This window comes from Charadrius vociferus, unplaced genomic scaffold (assembly GCF_000708025.1).
Source record: "Charadrius vociferus isolate BGI_N301 unplaced genomic scaffold, ASM70802v2 scaffold206, whole genome shotgun sequence".
NCBI lineage: Eukaryota > Metazoa > Chordata > Aves > Charadriiformes > Charadriidae > Charadrius > Charadrius vociferus.
Genome location: NW_009649137.1, coordinates 1,317,149 through 1,335,695, shown reverse-complemented (window position 1 = coordinate 1,335,695; position 18,547 = coordinate 1,317,149). Strand labels below are relative to the sequence as shown.

At 42.1% G+C, this 18,547-nt stretch overlaps 1 protein-coding gene across 1 annotated transcript in view; it reads left to right on the top strand.

Moving 5' to 3' along the window:
• The first annotated feature begins 3,400 nt into the window (after positions 1-3,400).
• The window catches only part of SRPX (sushi-repeat containing protein, X-linked), a 27,028-nt gene continuing 11,881 nt past the window's right edge, over positions 3,401-18,547 (top strand). Inside the window, exons 1-5 of the mRNA XM_009888366.1 lie at positions 3,401-3,404; positions 3,977-4,033; positions 7,346-7,405; positions 13,937-14,128; positions 15,997-16,173. Of these exons, the coding sequence (XP_009886668.1) occupies positions 3,401-3,404; positions 3,977-4,033; positions 7,346-7,405; positions 13,937-14,128; positions 15,997-16,173 (490 nt within the window). The remainder of the gene's footprint in view (positions 3,405-3,976; positions 4,034-7,345; positions 7,406-13,936; positions 14,129-15,996; positions 16,174-18,547) is intronic.

Below are 18,547 nucleotides of genomic sequence, written 5' to 3'. Positions count from 1 at the left end.
TTAACTTGGTCCGGATGAATGAGCTGAGTTTGGGTTCAGGAATATGCCATGATTCTCTTGATATCCTCTACTTTTCAGTTCAGCACAACTCTTGCTGAATACAAGATTGTCGCGTTTCTATGCTTTAACTTGCAACGCTGTGCATTGCAATGATGATTGGGACTATTGATTGAGTCAAGCAGGAGGCTGAAAAGTAGTGTGGCCAGCGGGAGCATCCTTTGAGCAAAGAGGAGGGCAGATGTTATTTTTTGACTTACTATGCATTTTGAAGACTGCTTAATATGAGCAGTTGCCATTAGATTCTCTACATTTAAATATGTTCATTAATACAGCTGCATTTCTGTATCAACTCACCTGTAGGAAGATTCAAGGCAAATCAGTATCTCTGGCTATTTATTAATTGATTTTGCTGACTCTTCCTCTGTTATTTGTTCTGCTTTGATTTCTGTAACAAAATTACTTTCATATTTGTTATGGAGTTCTCTTTAGCCTTACAGACCAGATGCAACAAAACACCATAGCGTGCAGGCAGCTTTTAAACAAAAACTGAAATCTTACTGAAGCCAATGGCATTTAAGCATGAGCTTTACAGAACTGGGACGTAATGTTAACCAGTAAAGAATGAGATGAAAACCCCACCTTTCTATTTTTACTACCATCATAAAATGAGTACAAGTATTTTTACACACAAAGCCCTCTAATGTCAAGGTGGTGACCATTTTTGGTGCCTTTTCTGCTGCCTCATGTACATCTTCTAGACTTCGGAGGTCTTAGTGTGACCTAGCCCTGCCATACTGCAAGAAGCTCTGCAGTCTGCTGCACATATAGCTGATTTTTTTTTTTAAATTCATATATTTGATATGGCTTCAGGTACTGTGGAATGTAAAACTCTGAGGCAAAACATTGGAGGAACTAAATCCAGATGTTACAAACTTATTGGTGGAAACTTGTCATCCTCTTCTTAGACGTGCTTAAACTTATCAGCTGTTTGAATATGGAAGGATTTCCCAAGTGCTCTCCCATGTTTTGGATAGATAGTCTGTGGAATAATCCTTTCCTTTCCTCCTGGTATCAGGAGTAGCCAGTGCTCACAGACCAGAGGAGACGCTATCTAAGCTCATGTAACTCACGTTGTTTCCCTGTGTGCAACACACAGTGTCATTACAACAGTTTTTTGGTTTGGTTTGTTTGGGTTTTTTTTACCCACTCTGTTTTCCTTTTGGTTATTCTATGAAATTTGCCATGCAGCTGAAATTGGAAGTTATCACTGTTTTTTTTAGGGTTGGCTTTTCTGTTCTTCATTTCCCAGCAGTGTTCAAAAAATTGGAAAGGCAGTGATCTTTTCTGAAATATGTATTTAAGTAAATCGGTGTTGTATTTAAGACTTCAAGCTTCAGTAGAGCATAAACTGGAACATTGACTTTTGCTGCTGTACGGTAGGTACCTCAGTTGTAGGTAATCCTTCTAAACCCTGAGCCAGAGACCATGAGAAAGAAAAAAAAAAAAGGCTTAAGAAACTCAGTGGTCTAAATGGACAAAATAGGATTGCCCAAAAAATCTGAGCTTTTATTAATGTGTTCTGCAGGACTGTAATTACAGTAGATATGAAACTCTTCAGTCTGCCTGGTGCTAAATTAGGGAGGCAAGAACTGCTGTTCAGGAAAAAGCCCTTATTGCAGGCTAAGTGCGGTAGCCTCTTGTACTGAAGTGCCTGAACTTGTCCTGTCTCAGGCCAGTTAACTGTAAAAAGTTTCCAGTTGGTTCCATGAACTATACTGTTGTTGTAAATAGCTTATTTTCAGTTGATCAGCTGCAAAAGCATTAAGAAATTCTATGTCAGTCGTGGGAAAAACAAGTTTGGATAGCTATTCTGCTTCGTGTAGCCCACATTCCTTCTTTTTCTCAATTATAAAGGATTTATAGCACAAAAGCATGTTAAGTGTTGTTCATGTACACACCTGCCTATGGCATCATGTTCTTGTGCGCTGATTCTGCCAGCAGACCTGCATGGGTGAACCTTTGCAGTGGGGAGAGGAGTCCTGTGTGCGTGACCTTAAATTTGTCCATGATGCAATCACTCACATAACTAGTGGCATCAAACAGTGGAGCATCAGAGTCCTCATTCCTTTTGCCTGTGTGGGTAATCCCAGCGACCGTGGTGAAGATCTTACAGTTAATAACTCTGCTAAGGTTTATATGCGGTTGCAGGCTTTAATGTGTTTCTCACTTACTGCTGCTTGGTTTTTCCTTTATTTCAAAGAAAACTTTGTCTTCTATTGGTATTGATTTTTTTTTTTTTTCTGTGCATTTTTATTATTAAACCTTGCCTTGCTGCTGCTTGTCAGTGAGAAAATGCCTGGTTTCAGGTTGGAGAAGGTGCCAAGTTTTTTTGTTGTTTGTAGGATCAAGATGGCAAAGCAATTATTGATAGCTCTTCCAGTTCTGGAGGCCTTTGAGGTGGTAAGGCAGAAAGGAAAGATTGTTTTCCAGTTAAAGGTTAATACTATGTAATATCTGAAAAGTTTTATTGCGGAGGTTACCTACCCATTAGAGAGGGTTTGCTTGGTGTGGCCTGAATTGGTGTGCCTGACAAGTGTGGTGAAGTCTGGGATATTCTTGTCTGAAATAGTGTCCCTCTATCTGCTCAGGGATCTGTGGTGCACAAGATAGTAATGTACTTAAAGTCTGGTTTTGAGCAAAACTGAGGGACAGCAGAAGTCCTCTTAAAACTTCCTCTGCAATCTGATAGCATTTGTGTTCCTTCTGCGGCTCAGCAAACACTGGCAAATTGATTGTCACTCTTGTGTAGCAATCAAAGTACTCTCCTGTCAAAGCTTGTGCAGAGTTATTATCAAACAGGCAAAGGGGAGGATGATCAGATCCTAGAAATATAGGAAGTATCTTGCTCAGTGTGCGTTTCTATTGTTTGGCTGTGTGTATTTAATTTCTGTATCTTCTTTCGTGCATAAGTGAATGTGCCATTGTAATCTGTGCCTGTTTGTGAATGCAGCTATATGCTCCACTTCTCTCCCTTTCTTTTTCTGCAGACCAAGGTCCCTGGCCAGGAGAGCAAATGCTGGGCTGTAAGGGTGGAAATGGAGCTGTCACAAGAAGCTGAGAATAGCTGCCTTCACTGGGTGTAGATTGTGGTACTAAAGTAGCGGACTACTTCATCAGAGGCTCGATGTTGAATGTAAACATCTGTCATCAATTTTGAGTGTGTTTGGGGTTAAACAGGTAGTCCCCTCAAGGCTGGTGAGACCACTTCAGGCGGTACTCAGGTGTTTTGCTGAATGAGAATTGGTTTGAAGGCTGGCATCAAGGCACTTGGGGTGGATTTGGCAACCACAAAACACAGTCAAAACTGATCCTGAAATGGTCTGATTTAAGCTTTGCGCAAATGGGTAACTGTTGTGTGTGTGAGCATCCCATTAGCTTGCCAGTTTGAACACTAAAAGTAAATGTGTTCTCTTAATAACAAATTCTTCTTGAACGAGGTTTTTTTTACTTCGTCAGAAGGCTTACCAGCTTACTGTCATAGTTCCTCCTGCCCTGTCTGGCAGTTGTATCCCTGAATTTCTTCATTCAGCAGAGACTATTGGGTTCTTGGTGACAGACACTGCTATGTGTTTTCTGCTAGGTGGCGTGTAGTTTCATTAAAAGTCTATGCCCTAATAAAGCTTTCTTAGGCATCCCCTGATTCTAACAATGTAGTGATTATTTTGTGAATAAAGAAATCTTTTTTCCTCACATAAACAGAATTGTCTAAGTCCATAGATTAATCTCATAATAGATTCATCTTAAAATGGAAGTGTTATTTCATGCATTTTGCTTGTCGTCTGCCAGAACAAAATCCACAGCTGGTTTTTGCAGGGACCTGCCATACCCTGAGCTGTGATGTGGGACAGCTGTAGAGGGCTGCTTGTTCTTGTCATTCTTGCTCAAATACCCAGTTTTTGTACTGTGATAATTTTAGCGCTTCGGACGCAGAACAATGCGTTGTCCTCATGTGGCTTGGTAGCTAATTTTGAACGTATGTGAAGCAGAAATACTTTGCTTTCTGGCTGAGAAAATGAAGATGACATGGCAATTCACTCAGGCTGGCTCATGGGGTGGCAGAAGTGGGGAATGAGGCGCCAGGTCAGGCCTCGTGGCTGCCAGGACAGAAGCCATCTGCCAAAGCGGGACAGCTTTGCTGGCGGGCTGCTGTGTAACATGGCTGTACGTGCCTGTATGGCCTCTTGCAGCGCAACATAGGTGGGTGAATATGGGGAGAGGTATGGGAGATCTCATCAATGCTTACAAATATCTAAAGGGTGGGTCTCAAGAGGATGGGGCCAGACTCCTTTCATTGGTGCCCGGTGACAGGCCAAGGGGCAACGGGCACAAGCTGGAACACAGGAAATTCCATCTCAGCATGAGGAGAAACTTCTTTACTTTGAGGGTGACAGAGCACGGGAACAGGCTGCCCAGAGAGGTGGTGGAGTCTCCTTCTCCGGAGAGAATCAAAACCCACCTGTACATCTTCCTGTCCAGCCTGCTCTAGGTGAACCTGCTCTGGCAGGGGGGTTGAACTAGATGATCTCCGAAGGTCCCTTCCAACCCCTACCATTCTGTGATTCTGTGAGACTACCAGGTCCAGGCACGTGTGAAGAAAGGCATGTAGAGACAGGAGAAAACCCAGCACCTCTGTGTGGGGTGTTGGTGTAGATAGGTGCTCCCAGAGCCAGCCCAGCTCTTCAGGGCAGCCCTCTGGACTGGGTCGGTTCTTCATGGTGGGGCCGGTGGTTGATGGCCACACTGCCCTTGGCGCCCCCAGCTTGCGCAGACCACCGGCGTCAGCTGGTGGGCTCTCTGTGAGACCAGGCTGTGGAAAAGTGGCAGCGAAACCCTCCCAGGGCAGCGCGAGGACAACCTCTCCCATGGGTCCCCAGGCCTGGCCTATTGTGGTTATTAACTGTAACAAAACATTGCTTGTTAGGAAAGAAACCCAACTGCCTTCTCATTTTGAGCTAGAAAATGAGCTGGAAATGGGAGATGTCAAACTCTGTGAACCGAGCCTCATTTCAGGGCAAGAGTAGTGAATAATTCTTTAAGGCCAATTTTTGTTAGACGACTTCCAAAAGCATTTATTTCTCATCTAAGGAAAGGTAAATACATAAGACATCACATAGCTCTAACATTTACTGATTTTAAATGCTAACGTCACTGCAAACTAAAATTTGGACAATTAAGAATGATAATGTTGAGATAACAGTTTTAGAACCCTCAACTGAGTAAATAGCTAAAAGTATGCCAATTTCTGACAGAATAATTGATGCTTAGAGAGGTGTTTATTTACATATCAAGGCCTCCGTGAAGCCCTCAGGGATCCCAGCTTGCTCTTCATGTTACACAGTCAGACTTCAAGTGCAAAAAAGTTCAACGTTTTTATGTTGAGAAGTTTCTCAGAGATCAGCATTTAGGCATCAAAAATTCAATCACAACAACAAAAATTTGGAAATCCAGAGAAATGGCTCCCAATTGATTGGAAGCCAGTGGTATAGAAAGCCCTCGATGTCAGGAGAGAAGTTGTTTGGAAGTTTTCTTCATCAGGTCCCAGCTTAGAGCCTTCTGAAAATTGGTGAAAGGATTCCCAGTGATAACAGCAAGCTTTGAGTCGGCCCCAAGGTGAATTGTGGTGTTTGCTACTTTTATGGTAGATGTGAACACAACTCTCTTGATTTTTCACATGTGGGAGTATGGTTCACACAGCGGTAGTATTGGTGCAAGATTTTGGTCTGACATAGAGCGCATGTCTCCCCTTCTTCCCTGCAGTTCCTGGAAGGTGCTGCTGAGCGCTGTGGGCTGGTCAAGGGTCCTGGGTGCTAGCACCCAACAAGCTAGTCATGAGGCGAGAAGGGTCATGGGAGATGCAAAGAGCCTCATCTTCAGGCAGTCCAAACCCTTGCTAGCAGTGCTGCGGCTGATGTGGTGGAGGGCACTGCCCTTCTGCGGAGGGACCCTATGCACTAAAGCTACTCCCAGGGAGCAGCTGCAGAGATGTGGGGTGGGTTTCTCTCCTGGGATTTTCTGAGACTGGGAGAGTACGAAGTAAAGTTTCACTAGTTTCTGGGAAGTTTATTTTGTTTTTTTATAATAAGTGGAATCTGTTGACGGATGCTGACAGTAGTTTTTGGGAGATAAACGTTATTTTGGTAGCTCTTTTATCCTTATGCTAAATCATCCCAGCCATTCACGTCTTTTGGGTTTGATTTCTGCAGAAAATTGTGTACCTTGCACATGAAATTAGTAGCTTATTGAGGTGCCTGAACTATTTAATTTAGTCTAACTTAAAGCAGCATCTTGTGCAGACCATGGTGTCAGACCTGAACAAACGGCGATGAAATATCCCCATAGCCGTAATTGGAGATACCGTGTGTGAGGACCTCCTGTAGCATAGTACTAAGCCTCTTCAGTACCTGCCTATTGCATGCAAGGTTTTTGCAAGGATTTCTCAGAGGGGAAATTTGGATGAGCCCTTCTTCTTGGAGAAAACTTACCTAGAATTTAGGCTAGACTTCATGCTCTGAAGCTGCTGATTTTAAATAAATGTCACTTAGGGATATTTTGAAAGCTTTCTTGCTGACTGCTGTGTTTTATTGGTGAATTACTTGAATGGTTGTTGTGGTTTCTGTTTTTTTGTAAAGCAGTTTCTACCTTTATTTTAAGCTTTTAACTGTTGCACAGGCTTTTAAAAGTACAGAACTATACTATCTCTTTATTTTTAATAACCCCAGAAGACTGCTTGATACCAAACTGTGGTTTTTGATTTGAGTCTATCTTGTGTTTGCAGGTAGTGTACCTCAATGTTTTGTTCTTGGTATGAAGATCATACAGGTTGTAAAAGAGGGTCGTTCTTGAGTTATGCACATTTTACTTCTGCTGTTTGGCCTGATGGCTATTAACAGCCACTTACACTTTGGAACCACTTTATAGTGAAACCTTTGATGTGCCCCTTCACCTGTACCTCCTCTGTTCTCTCTGCTTAATAGAGCAACTTGATGGTAGGTGGACTTTCCATAACAGAGAAGCTGTGACTTGACATGTGCAACATGGCATTGCACAACACTGCTCTAGGAGCAGTGAGAGATTTACTATTTCATTTGATTATCAAATCAATTTGCCCCTTCCAAATTCACTATAAACTGGGTCTGCTATGGATCTGAGCTTCAGAGAAGCCCTTGCTGATGGCATTGCGTGATTATTGCATCCTAATCTTGCATGTCTTCTTGCAAAGCTTTCTTTTATTCTTAATTCATATTTCCTTTCTTGCTGCAGTTTTTTTCTCTATTTTGTGTTGTAGGATCGGGATATTCACCCCTTGAAGATGACGAAGATGTGTATGCACGCAATAGATATAAAGGTGAATGCTTTGCTTATGTGCTAAAGAGGATCAGCTGATTGCTGAGAGAAAGCTTCCTTTTTGTTTTCATGGATTATAAAATCTTGGAGATCCAGCTCCATGGTTTTTCTCATGGATTTTAGATCAAGATTTAATTTCTACTTTTTTTAACAGTGGAAATTAGACCAAGTACTGATCACCACTTTTTTAAGCACCTGAGTAAGTAACTTTTGCACTGCCTTTGCTCTTGGAAGATCAGGTTGTTAAATCATGAAAATCTAGGAAGAGCTTCTCTTTCTTCTTCATACATCCTAACAAAACCATCAATGATAAGCTGACTCAAAACCTGGGCCTGCTGATGGTAATGTATAGAAGTACATGCAAGAGAACTTGATTTTCATGACTCTTTTTTTCCTATAAAGTTGTTCGCATTTCAGGTTAACCTGCTGGCTGAAATGGCAAGTGAAGTGTGTTTAACAAATGAACGTTTACATTCCAAAATCAAAATATGCAGCTGGATGAATGAGTGAATGGACTTGCACATTTATAAAGAAATTCAGGTTTTCCTTCCCTATTCTAGAAGATTTTGCCATTCAGCAAGATGGACAAGTTTTTTGCCACTACCAGTAAAACTTCCATTTACTATGTCCATTTTCTTAAAAAGTCTGTTTTTGTCTCAATACCTGCCTCCTCTGCCATAATTCCTCAGAAGCCTAGACAGTAAAGAAATGTAACATTTAATTTGTCACTTTAAATGGTAACTGCAGCAAACTAATCTTCAGACATGCTAGCATTGTAATATAATCATTTTTATTACTTGAAAATACTGGACATTGGTGTCTTGTGTGTTGTTGATTCTCTGCAAAGAATCAATGGGCCTTGTGAGAGGTAAGTCATAAAGCGATTCAGACATTTATGAAGAGCAGAGGAAAGCACAGATGCTATAGCTATGTTGCCGTTTTCATAAATGTCTTAATTCTGCTCAGTAAAATACTTCAGTATAAAATTTTGTTTTCAAACACATGCAGAAATATTTCTTTAAAGCTTTATTTAGGTAAACTCATTTTTCTTTGCCTTTTAACACGTAACTCTCATCAGACACATAGAAAAAGAATTCCAGAGATCATGAAGATAATTCAATGCCAATTCATGCCAGGGCAGGCAAGTAGTTAAAATGCGGATTCTGTATAAATTCCTTTTACATGGTGATCCAAAATGGATTATGCTCATGTCAGCCAAAATGTCACCAGGGTAAGTGAAACATAATGACTCATTCACGCAGATATTAAAAACTGCTCTGAGTTTGGAAGCGCTACTGCCAAATGTTGAAGATCAGACAATGTGAATCTAAGAGCATAAAGCGTTGGAGTAGAAAAGGCTCACTCTTCATTAGCATACTTATTTAAGTTGGTATTGGGGGAAGGGGGTGGAGAACGACAAAGCGAGGAAAAATGGGCTGAGTAGCTACGTTCAGAGCTTCTCCTTACATGTGCAGTCCAGCATTTTGGGTACGGCCCATTGCTCAGCAAATAAAACTTCCCAGTGACAAATAACTAAATGAGTTTTCTTAACTAATGTTAACATACCTGAGTAGCATTATTTTTTTCTTTGCACACATGCTCACTAAACAGTGCAAGTGAGCACACAAATTCGTCCTTTTTGGCATCTGCAAACAAAACACTGCAGTTTATTGGGGGTCTGAGGACTGGGGGGGGTGGGGGTGATCGACCTCCTACCAAACCCTTTTGTCTTCATGTGAATGTTTTTCAACTTGCTCAGCTTTCCAGAGAAACATCGCTGAGACCTTCTGTGCCCACAACATTTTTAAGGAGTTTTTCCCTTCCTCCCTGGTGAGCCCTCAGCTCTGTCGGCTGTTGTACCAGCAAGCAACGGTACAACCTGTCACTTTGCATGCTGCCTGTGAAGGAAATGCTCAGCTGAGGCTGATGTTTGACCAGGACTGAGGGGGTTGGGGGAAACAGTGCTCTAGAAGATGCTTTCCTTCCAGCCACTTGGCAGGGCTGTGTGGGATCGTATTTGATGAGGAAAGGCTTCCCAAATACAGCCGTTCCGGTGTTCATCACAGCTCTAGTGCCGCTGCTCTGATGATCCTCGTTCCTAATATGTTTTCTCCAATACCGTAATGATCAAACGGTAGCCCAGGCTGTGGAGGCCACATTGTGGCTTCTTCCATTTCTTCTTGCTGCCTGTTTTCCAGTAGTTTCAAACACAGCATTGAGTCTCTGAAATGTTTTACCGCCAAGTGATAATGCAGGCTATTGTGTTGCTGAGGAATGGTGCAAACCTGTTAAACAGAAAAAAACCACTACATAGGTCCTGGTAAGTAAAAACTCAAATTTCAGTTTGGTGAACAGAGCCCAGTACAGATGGTAAAGCTCCAGAAGAGGTGCCTGGGTGCCTAAGTCTGTAGCTTTTCTTATTCCCAAAGCCTTCAGGAACAGGGCTGATCTTGTCTTGAGGCAGGGAACAGCTTGCGTGACCTCCTGGGGCCCCATCTAGCCCTGATATCCCATAAATACTCCATGTAGCTGCTTAGCCTTTGAAAACGAATACGTGCCTCCATTTAAAAATAAACAAACTTTGATCTAAAACTTTGTTGTATTGTTTGATGTGCTTTCAGGCACATAAGCTTTTCAAGTTAGCTGGGGATTTTTTCAGTGATATCAGTTGGTCTAAACCCAGATATCTGCCCCCTTATAAACCCTGCCTCACCCACTTTCTTCTAATCACATTCAGTTCTAGAGTAAGCATAATAATGTTTTAGATCAAACAGATGTTCCTCCTAAGCTCTTCAAGTTATCTGCATCCAACAGCATGTCTGTTTTTGTTTTTCTTTCTGACAAGTATCATTTGGTCCAGTAAAAGATGTATTACCCCTCCCTAGGAGCCTTGCTTTGTTTTTCTCTGTAGACCACCGTAGCTGCAACGATGCTACAGGAAAGGCTTTTTCTTTTTCAGTATTCTGTTTGTGCGTTAAACTGCATTTGTTAGCTGTTAGCTACTTTTTTTTTTTTTTTAAACATATATGCAGCTGTTTACTCAGGGCAAGCATGTTTGTAAAGCCACAAAAATTTGTAGAAAAACTCAGGCAACTTGTAATACCTGAAACAGCTGCTTTGCCTTTTTTTTTTTATTTCTCATTATTTTATTAGCCTCTTGATCAAGTTGCAAAGTCTATTTGTCTTCACACTGTTTACAAAGGAAATCAGCCATGTGCGTTTGCATCTTATGTATGTGGAAAACCTGAGGCATAAATACCTTGAACTAATTTGCCGAAGGATTACCTAGCTGGCTGGGGCAAAAGCTCAGCCCGCCTGAGTCTCCATCCCCCCTGCTGTGCCCCTTCAGTCAGTGTTCTCCTAGTAATTTCAGGTTTAGACCCTTCTGCAGAAAAACTGAGGCCTTCTCCTTAGTTGAGGATATCTTACAGCAAGTGGGAAAAGCTTTTTTTTTTTTTTTTTAATTAAAAAAAAAAAAGTTGAAGTTGAGGGTCTCAGGGCACGAGAAGAACAAGTGGGACAGAAAAGTTGGAAATTTCGGGGATGAGACCACTGAAGGGAATATTATGGAAAAGCTGTTGTTAGCTCAGGGGTAGGAGGATTTCTCCAGGAGGTGAATGAGGCAGAGGCTCCCTCTGTGCATCTGAGGTGCGTGGCTTCCCCCGGAGAGTGGTGGGAGGTGATGCTTGAGGCTGCACCAGTGGCGGTGGGGTGGGCAGCTAAGGAGGCTGCAGAGATGGGTGCTGTCATCACTCGGTACTTCAGCAGTAGCCGATTGACTTCTATTGCTGTTAGCTCATGCTCCTCGCCTGCTCTCCCAGTTGTAATTTGGTTCACAGCAAACATGAAAAATGTGAGCCATTGTGGTACAGCCCCTCAACAAAGTGGCCCAAGTCAGTTGTTGGGTTGTTTTTTTTTTAATGTGTTTGGTAACTATGGGATAAAGATTAGGGTGAAGGACAGGACATAGTTAAAAAAAAAACCAACAAAAAAAAACCAAACAAAAAAAAACCCCAAACAAACAAAAAACCACACACAAACCCAAAAAGACTCTCCAGCAAACTACTTTTTTATAATTCTGTGGTAAATAGTGGAGGATGTCTTTGACATTGAGTTCTTCTGGAAAACAGGACCATAGGTGGAAAAAAAGAGATGGGATGATTGTGTGGCTGAGCCAAAAAGCTGAAGTGCAGTCTGCCCCTAACCTGCTGTGTGCTGTTAGACTGCTCTGCTCATTCCCCATGTCTCAGTTACTGCATATTTGGTGACACTGGGAATAATGCCACTTACACATCTTTGTAAAGGGTTTTCATATGTATTGATGAAATACAAAAATAAGCATGTCCCAGTACGATACGAGTGCTTCAGAAGAAGTCTGGAGGAACATGCTGTTGGTCTAGTCAAAAGCTTGACAGTTAGTCTCTGATTTTAGTCCTCGGATGCTATTTGTGTTGATTCAGGACCAGCACAGAAAAACGTAGGTGCAAAATGTAGTTTCCATTGGGATAGTGTAAATATGTCCTAGAGACATTGTACACTGAATGTAAGTATCCTATGTATGAGAAATATACCAGGCTGTATTGATTTTTGTTTATTTATGTGTGGAGCTGATCCAAATCATGTAGACAAATGTACATAATAATTATACAAATTAAGAGCTAGAAGTGAACATCTGCTAAAGACGGATGAGAAATTATTTTTAAATGTCTCCTGTTACTTTGTAAGGATGAAGGCTAAAACTCTTTGTGTTTTGTTTTGGTTTTTTTTTTCCCATCTTTCTTGCAGATTTCAAAAGTTTTGTTATGTACCTCCCGCATGTCACACATTGTCACATGGGATTTTAGGACCTGTCATCTTCCTCTTATTGCCTTGCGATCGAATCCCTCCCTCCCTCCCTATCAATATGTCCTTTTCACATCTCAGAGCTGAGAAGGGGCAGGCTTAGTCACTCCTTGTGTAGGAAACTCCAACTGAGATGCTGCTGGCTGGAGAAAAAGCACAGCTTTCTTGGTGCACCCTGTTGTCAAAACTAAACAAAGATTTTGAAGCTTTGGCCAGGAAGGAGAAGTCTCTATTTGATACTGCACCCATCAGTATCACAGTGTGGTATTAAATGCTCGCAACATGGTAGCCATATCCTGAGTATTTTGAAGTGTAGCCCTGAGCATCTATTAAAATTTCAGTTTTATGTACATGTTTTTCCCTTTTTCCTGTGAGTTTGGTAGGAGCATTAGCCATGAAGTCCCAGCCAAATGCCAGCTTCCCTCTGACTTGGCAGATCCATCCATGTCACTGTCCTGCATCCAGGAGCAATTAGAAGGTAGTTCTTGTACTTTAGGCTTCATTTCCATGATACTAAGGAAAGGTAGTCCTTCCGCCCATATTTTGAGGTGAAGAGTACAACATATGAAGTCCAGACCTTTGAGAACATTTGTAACTAGATTTACATTTCTGCAGGTTGGGTTCCCTTCTCTGAATATGTGCCAAGTATAGTAGGAAGTATATAGTACAGTAGAAAGTGCAGGGGTTTGTGCTATCGAATATATGGCATTGTGCCTGAACGTATGTTGCACTTGGAAGCTACAAATTACTACCAAAAAGAGAGGAGTAAGGTCAGATCTTTCTCGAAAGCTCTTCGCTTTGTCTGTTGGATTGGACATTTGCCTTCAGATTTAATCATGGCAATGGTGTTGTTCCCATTTGCTGGTAGAAGGCTATTTTGTTGGCGATATAAAAAGTATTTGAACGTTTCAGTGTGGCACCACAGAACTGCTGAGAACAGTGAGGGAGCTGCTGTTCTTGCACATTTCCCAAGTTCCAGCTCAGCCAGAATCCTGGGTGCTAACTTGGAAAGTAACTTTGCAAAACTAGAGCTGTACTTAAACCCCGAACGGTTGTTCTGACACATGGAGGATGTGTACGGACAGACTTGACATATTGGCAAGATGATTTATGTAAGTCACAGCCTTTATAATTGTGGGAGAGCTTGAACTATCACAGAGTTCAGCCAAGGCAATGTCCTTTACTGCACCAGTTATTATGGAAGATTTTTTTTTATTTTCAATGGACAGCGAGAGAGCTAAATGTTGTAAAGATTACAACTACAGCTAGACCAAAGGTGTTCCTAGTGCACACTTTTGTTAGCAAAGATAAGTTAGATGTATCCATTTAAAAAACGAGAGGGAAAAAAAAATCTGGTTGTCATCAAACTGTCCACACGGTGGCACGCTTATTCCATGGACAAAAAAACATAGCCCCCCCTCCCCTCCCAATCTAATGGCTACAATCTTTTATTTTTTCTAATAAAAAAGAGCTGCCAGTCTTTAAAGGGCTGACCTTCTGGTGTATAAGACTTAGTGCACCTTGCTGCACTGCTACTTCTCCACTCTGAGGATTGGTGGCTCTCTAAAGAAGACATTTTTTCCCATGTCTTCTCTGTGACCTTGAGTAAAGAAAGTGATTTTATCTTTGTGTCTGACCTTTCACATTCTGCAAAGTACTGTGAGTGGTTTTTTTTTGTTCTCTGTGCTAGAAACACCGTGGTGCTCCCCCATTAAGGTGAAACATGGTTATGCAAACTGCAGGACACCTCAAGGGGAATATTACAAGAATGTATTAGGGACAAGATGTGATATTCGCTGTCAAAAAGGCTACGAACTGCATGGCCCTCAGCAGCTAATTTGTCAGTCAAGCAAACGCTGGTCTGGGAAGGTGCTGTGCAAACGTAAGTAGCTATGATATCTGTGTGTGTGGCTTGTGCCTCAGATTCAGCAGACACTAAATTTTACTTGCCTTTCAAACAGTGATCTTGGGATTGTTATTTGCATTTTAAACATTAACAGTATACTTTCATAGAATCATAGAATAATTTGGGTTGGAAGGGACCTTTAAAGATCATCTAGTCCAAACGCCCTTCAAGGAGAAGTTACATCTTCCACTAGATCAGGTTGCTCAGAGCCCCGTCCAACCTGACCTCAAAGGTTTCCAGGGATGAGGCATCTACCACCTCTCTGAGCAACCTGTCCCAGTGTTTCATCACCCTCATTACAAAAGATATCTTCCTTATAGCTAGTCTGAATCTGCCCTCCCTTAGTTTAAAGCCATTACCTCTTGTCCTGGATGAAGGGATAGAGTGTACCATCAGCAAGTTTGCTGATGACACAAAACTGGGGGAGGTGCCTGACATGCCAGAAGGCTGTGCCGCCATACAGCGAGACCTGGACAGGCTGGAGAGTTGGGCAGAGAGAAACCTTATGAAGTTCAACAAGAGCAAGTATAAGGTACTGCATGTGGGGAGGAATAACCCCATGCATCAGTACAGGTTGGGGGCTGACCTCCTGGAGAGCAGCTCTGTGGAAAGAGACCTGGGAGTCCTGGTGGACAACAGGATGACCATGAGCCAGCAATGTGCCCTGGTGGCCAAGAAGGCAAACGGCATCCTGGGGTGCATCAAGAAGAATGTGGCCAGCAGGTCGAGGGAGGTCATCCTCCCCCTCTACTCTGCCCTGGTGAGACCGCATCTGGAGTACTGCGTCCAGTTCTGGGCTCCCCAGTTCAAGAAATACAGGGAACTGCTGGAGAGGGTCCAGCAAAGGGCTACAAAGATGATTAGGGGATTGGAGCATTTTTCTTATGAGGAAAGGCTGAGGGACTTGGGTCTCTTTAGTCTAGAGAAAAGAAGATTGAGTGGGGATCTTATTAATGCTTACAAATACTTAATGGGAGGGTGCCAGGGGGATGGGAGCAGTCTTTTTTCAGTGGTGCCCAGTGATAGGACAAGAGATAATGTGCACAAACTTGAACACAGGAAGTTCCATCTTAACATGAGGAGGAACTGCTTTACTTTGAGGGTAGTGAAGCACTGGAACAGGCTGCCCAGAGAGGTTGTGGAGTCTCCCCCTCTGGAGACATTCAAAACCCGCCTGGACGCTGTCCTGTGCATTCTGTTGTAGGTGACCCTTCTCTGGCAGGGGGGTTGGACTAGATGATCTCCAGAAGTCCCTTCCAGCCCTGACCATTCTGTGATTCTGTGTCCTATTGCTACAGGCCCTATTAAAAAGTCTATCCCCGTCTTTCTTATAAGTCCCCTTTGATACTTTGATATGTATATTGGCTTGTTGCTGAGGATCTTACAGTGGTACATGGTATGATAAGTATCATGAGCGGTACAAACACTCTTGGCAGAGGACAGAGATAGAGAACCTTTTATGATTGTGGGATTTTGATTTGTGGGAATAGTTTTATGATGGAGCCATAAAGCTGCTTTAAGACATTGCCCATCTTGGATTTTGTAAGCTGACACAATTGGTATCAGGTGTCTAAGTGGGCTTTTGCAGTAAAACAATTTCTGAGTAGAGAGGAATAGGTACTTGTCATCTCTTTCCCATATAAATACTGCATTAGGCTACTGTGTATGTAAAGTTAAATTTGAAATGCAGCTAATAAGAACAGTGTGAAAAGCCTCATGTGGAACATGACTTACTCCCGCTTGTTATTTGCTAGCTGCATCCTTATTTCTGTGTAATATCCCACATTCACATTACTCTAAGGGGGGAATAACAGGTTTCCAGAGACCTTTGTTTTCTATTCCAGAAAAGCGCTGCCCCACCCTGTCTATGCCAACCAACGGGGGCTTCAAGTGTTTAGATGGTGCCTACTTTGGCTCCAGGTGTGAGTACTACTGTTCACCGGGATACCAGCTGAAAGGTGACCGTATAGTGACATGCATGGACAACAAAGTTTGGAGTGGCCGACCAGCGTCCTGCGTTGGTAAGTAGGACGGTTAGTCTGCATCCTGGCAGGTCTACAGCTTGAGGTACCTGCTGGTGCCTGAGTCATCCAAATGAATTCCAAAATGCTCTTTTATCCAGTTCCTGGCGGGGGGGGGGAGCGCAACTGTCCCTTTTGAAGACGCAGAGAACAGTTTTCCAAGGGATACAGAGTGCACTCTGTCACTTAGTACTTTCAGTCCCAAGTGACTGTCTTCCTTACATACAACCAGGTCCAGGCGTTGTCACTTCAATAAAGATGAGGCTGGTGTCGGTGCCTTACAATGCTTATAACAACCTTAATGACTGTTGGTAGTCTGTAATTACTGTGCTGATCTTCTAACCTGTTCTCTATGCTGGAGTCTATCCTGCTCTTTACAACTTAATGATAAAGCAGGTTTGAAACTAAACCCTTTGTCAGACCTCCTCTGCTGCTTTTCTTTCTTGGGATCATGATTTCCAAATATATCCAGGGAACATGAATGGATTGTAGTTACCAGTATGGTTGCAGTGAGCTAAACTAAATTTTAGCCTAGTTCACATTAGTTATACCAGCAATTTTCATTACGTCATCAGCGGTCTCCTGGGAACCTCATCTGGAATAATTGTTTTTATATACAGAAATCAAAAGAGAGATAAACAAATGTTGAGATTTAACTTTCCTTCCTACTAATGAGATTTCAACAGATAGTGAAGTCTCAGCTGCTGCTCTTGTTTCTGGGAAGTCTCTGATAAAAGATTCAGCAGCCACCCACAAAGGAAAGTATTTTTTGGCCGTCCGAATGGGCTGTCAGTAATTTAAGCTTGTGGGTGGTAGAGTATTTGTGCTCGGTGTTTTCTGTGTATGATAACTTGGTTTTCCTCAGAATGCCTGCAGCTCAGTCTAGGTTAGCAAATGGCTTTGGAGTTTCTCCACTGTGGCCTGATGTTCATAGAATTTTGTTCAGGTTTCCTGTTACTTAGTGTTGTACAAATGTAGAAAGGAGGCTACTGCTTAGGTCTAGACTGTTCGTGGTGTCTCTTGTTTTTATTTACAAAAACAAGCCTTGTCTTTGTCAATGGTCTGGGCAGAGGAAGGAAAACAATCCCTTTTAAGTTTGTGAATGATAAAATGTTGTCTTCTGTATTTCCTGGCACTTTCAGAACTTCATCTGTTCGCAGTGACGAGGTGCTTATTACAGAGGATGCTGTCTTGCAGAGTAGAGTAAGCAAGTATGTCTTCAGGGAAAAAAAAAGAGGCTAAGTTAGCACTAACACTTCTTTTTGATTCCAAAAATGTGGGATAGATGTTGTGTAGGGTACCACTGCAAGTCCCAAGTAACCCAGTAAAAGTAATACTGTTATTTAAGTTCTGGTAATACCACATAGTATGGAGAAGACCCCTTCAAACCTTGTGTGCACACAGTTCCTATGTGCAAACAGTTAGTTATACAGTTAGTAAACTGTTTAATAAGGTTATTTTTTGACCTCTTGATAGGTAGGACAGAGATTTTTTTGGTGACCAGGCACGACCCTAACAGTATAATGCCATTTGCAACTGAACATGTATCCCTTAATGTAATTCAGTAGTTACAGAAAAGTCATCAGTGAACCACAGCCTACGAAAGATTACCAGTGGCCAGGAGAGAATTGGCTGAATGGATCACTTTAAGCTGAGGAGTAAAATTAAGGTGAGGGAAGCAATGAAATACAAAGGCAAAGAAGCTGGTTTATTTCTTTAGCATATAAGCAATTAGTAGCACTCTGCACAGTAGGATGTTAGGTGTGATCAGAGGCATGGGCTGGTAAAGTGTGTGTCATGGAGAATAGGTAGGGAAGTGGCCTGGGAATACAACAGCTATTAGCATCAAGTATGGAAAAATTACTGCAGACCTGAATGAATAATCCACTTGAAAACAAGGGGCTTTCCTCTACCCTGCAGGTGCACTGCTTAGCATTTTGGCACAAAACTATGTGGGGTTCACAGTGCAGTAGTGAAGGTCTGTGTAGGAAAGGCATAAGGCTAACATCATTGCTGAAACAGATATTCATTAAAAGGGAGGGGGAAAGGTTGGGTTTTTTTTTTAATAAAAGAAAATTAGGCATGTTTTAGCAGTCACTTACGGAAGCCCTTACAGACAGTGAGTATTCTGTCCTGACAAGGCAGACCCTCGGTCTCCCTCCTGTAAGAGGAAGGATATCCTTCATGTTGCTGAAATAACTTTGATTAAAAAAGATCTAAGTACAGCTGCTTTTAGCTAAAAACGCCGATACTCACTTGAGTAATTTTTCCATTATATCTTCAATGCACTGTGACATAGATTGAAATAGGTATTTTCCTCTAGAAGATTGAAAAATGTCACTGTCTTTTCTAATATAAAGGTTTCATTTTCCTG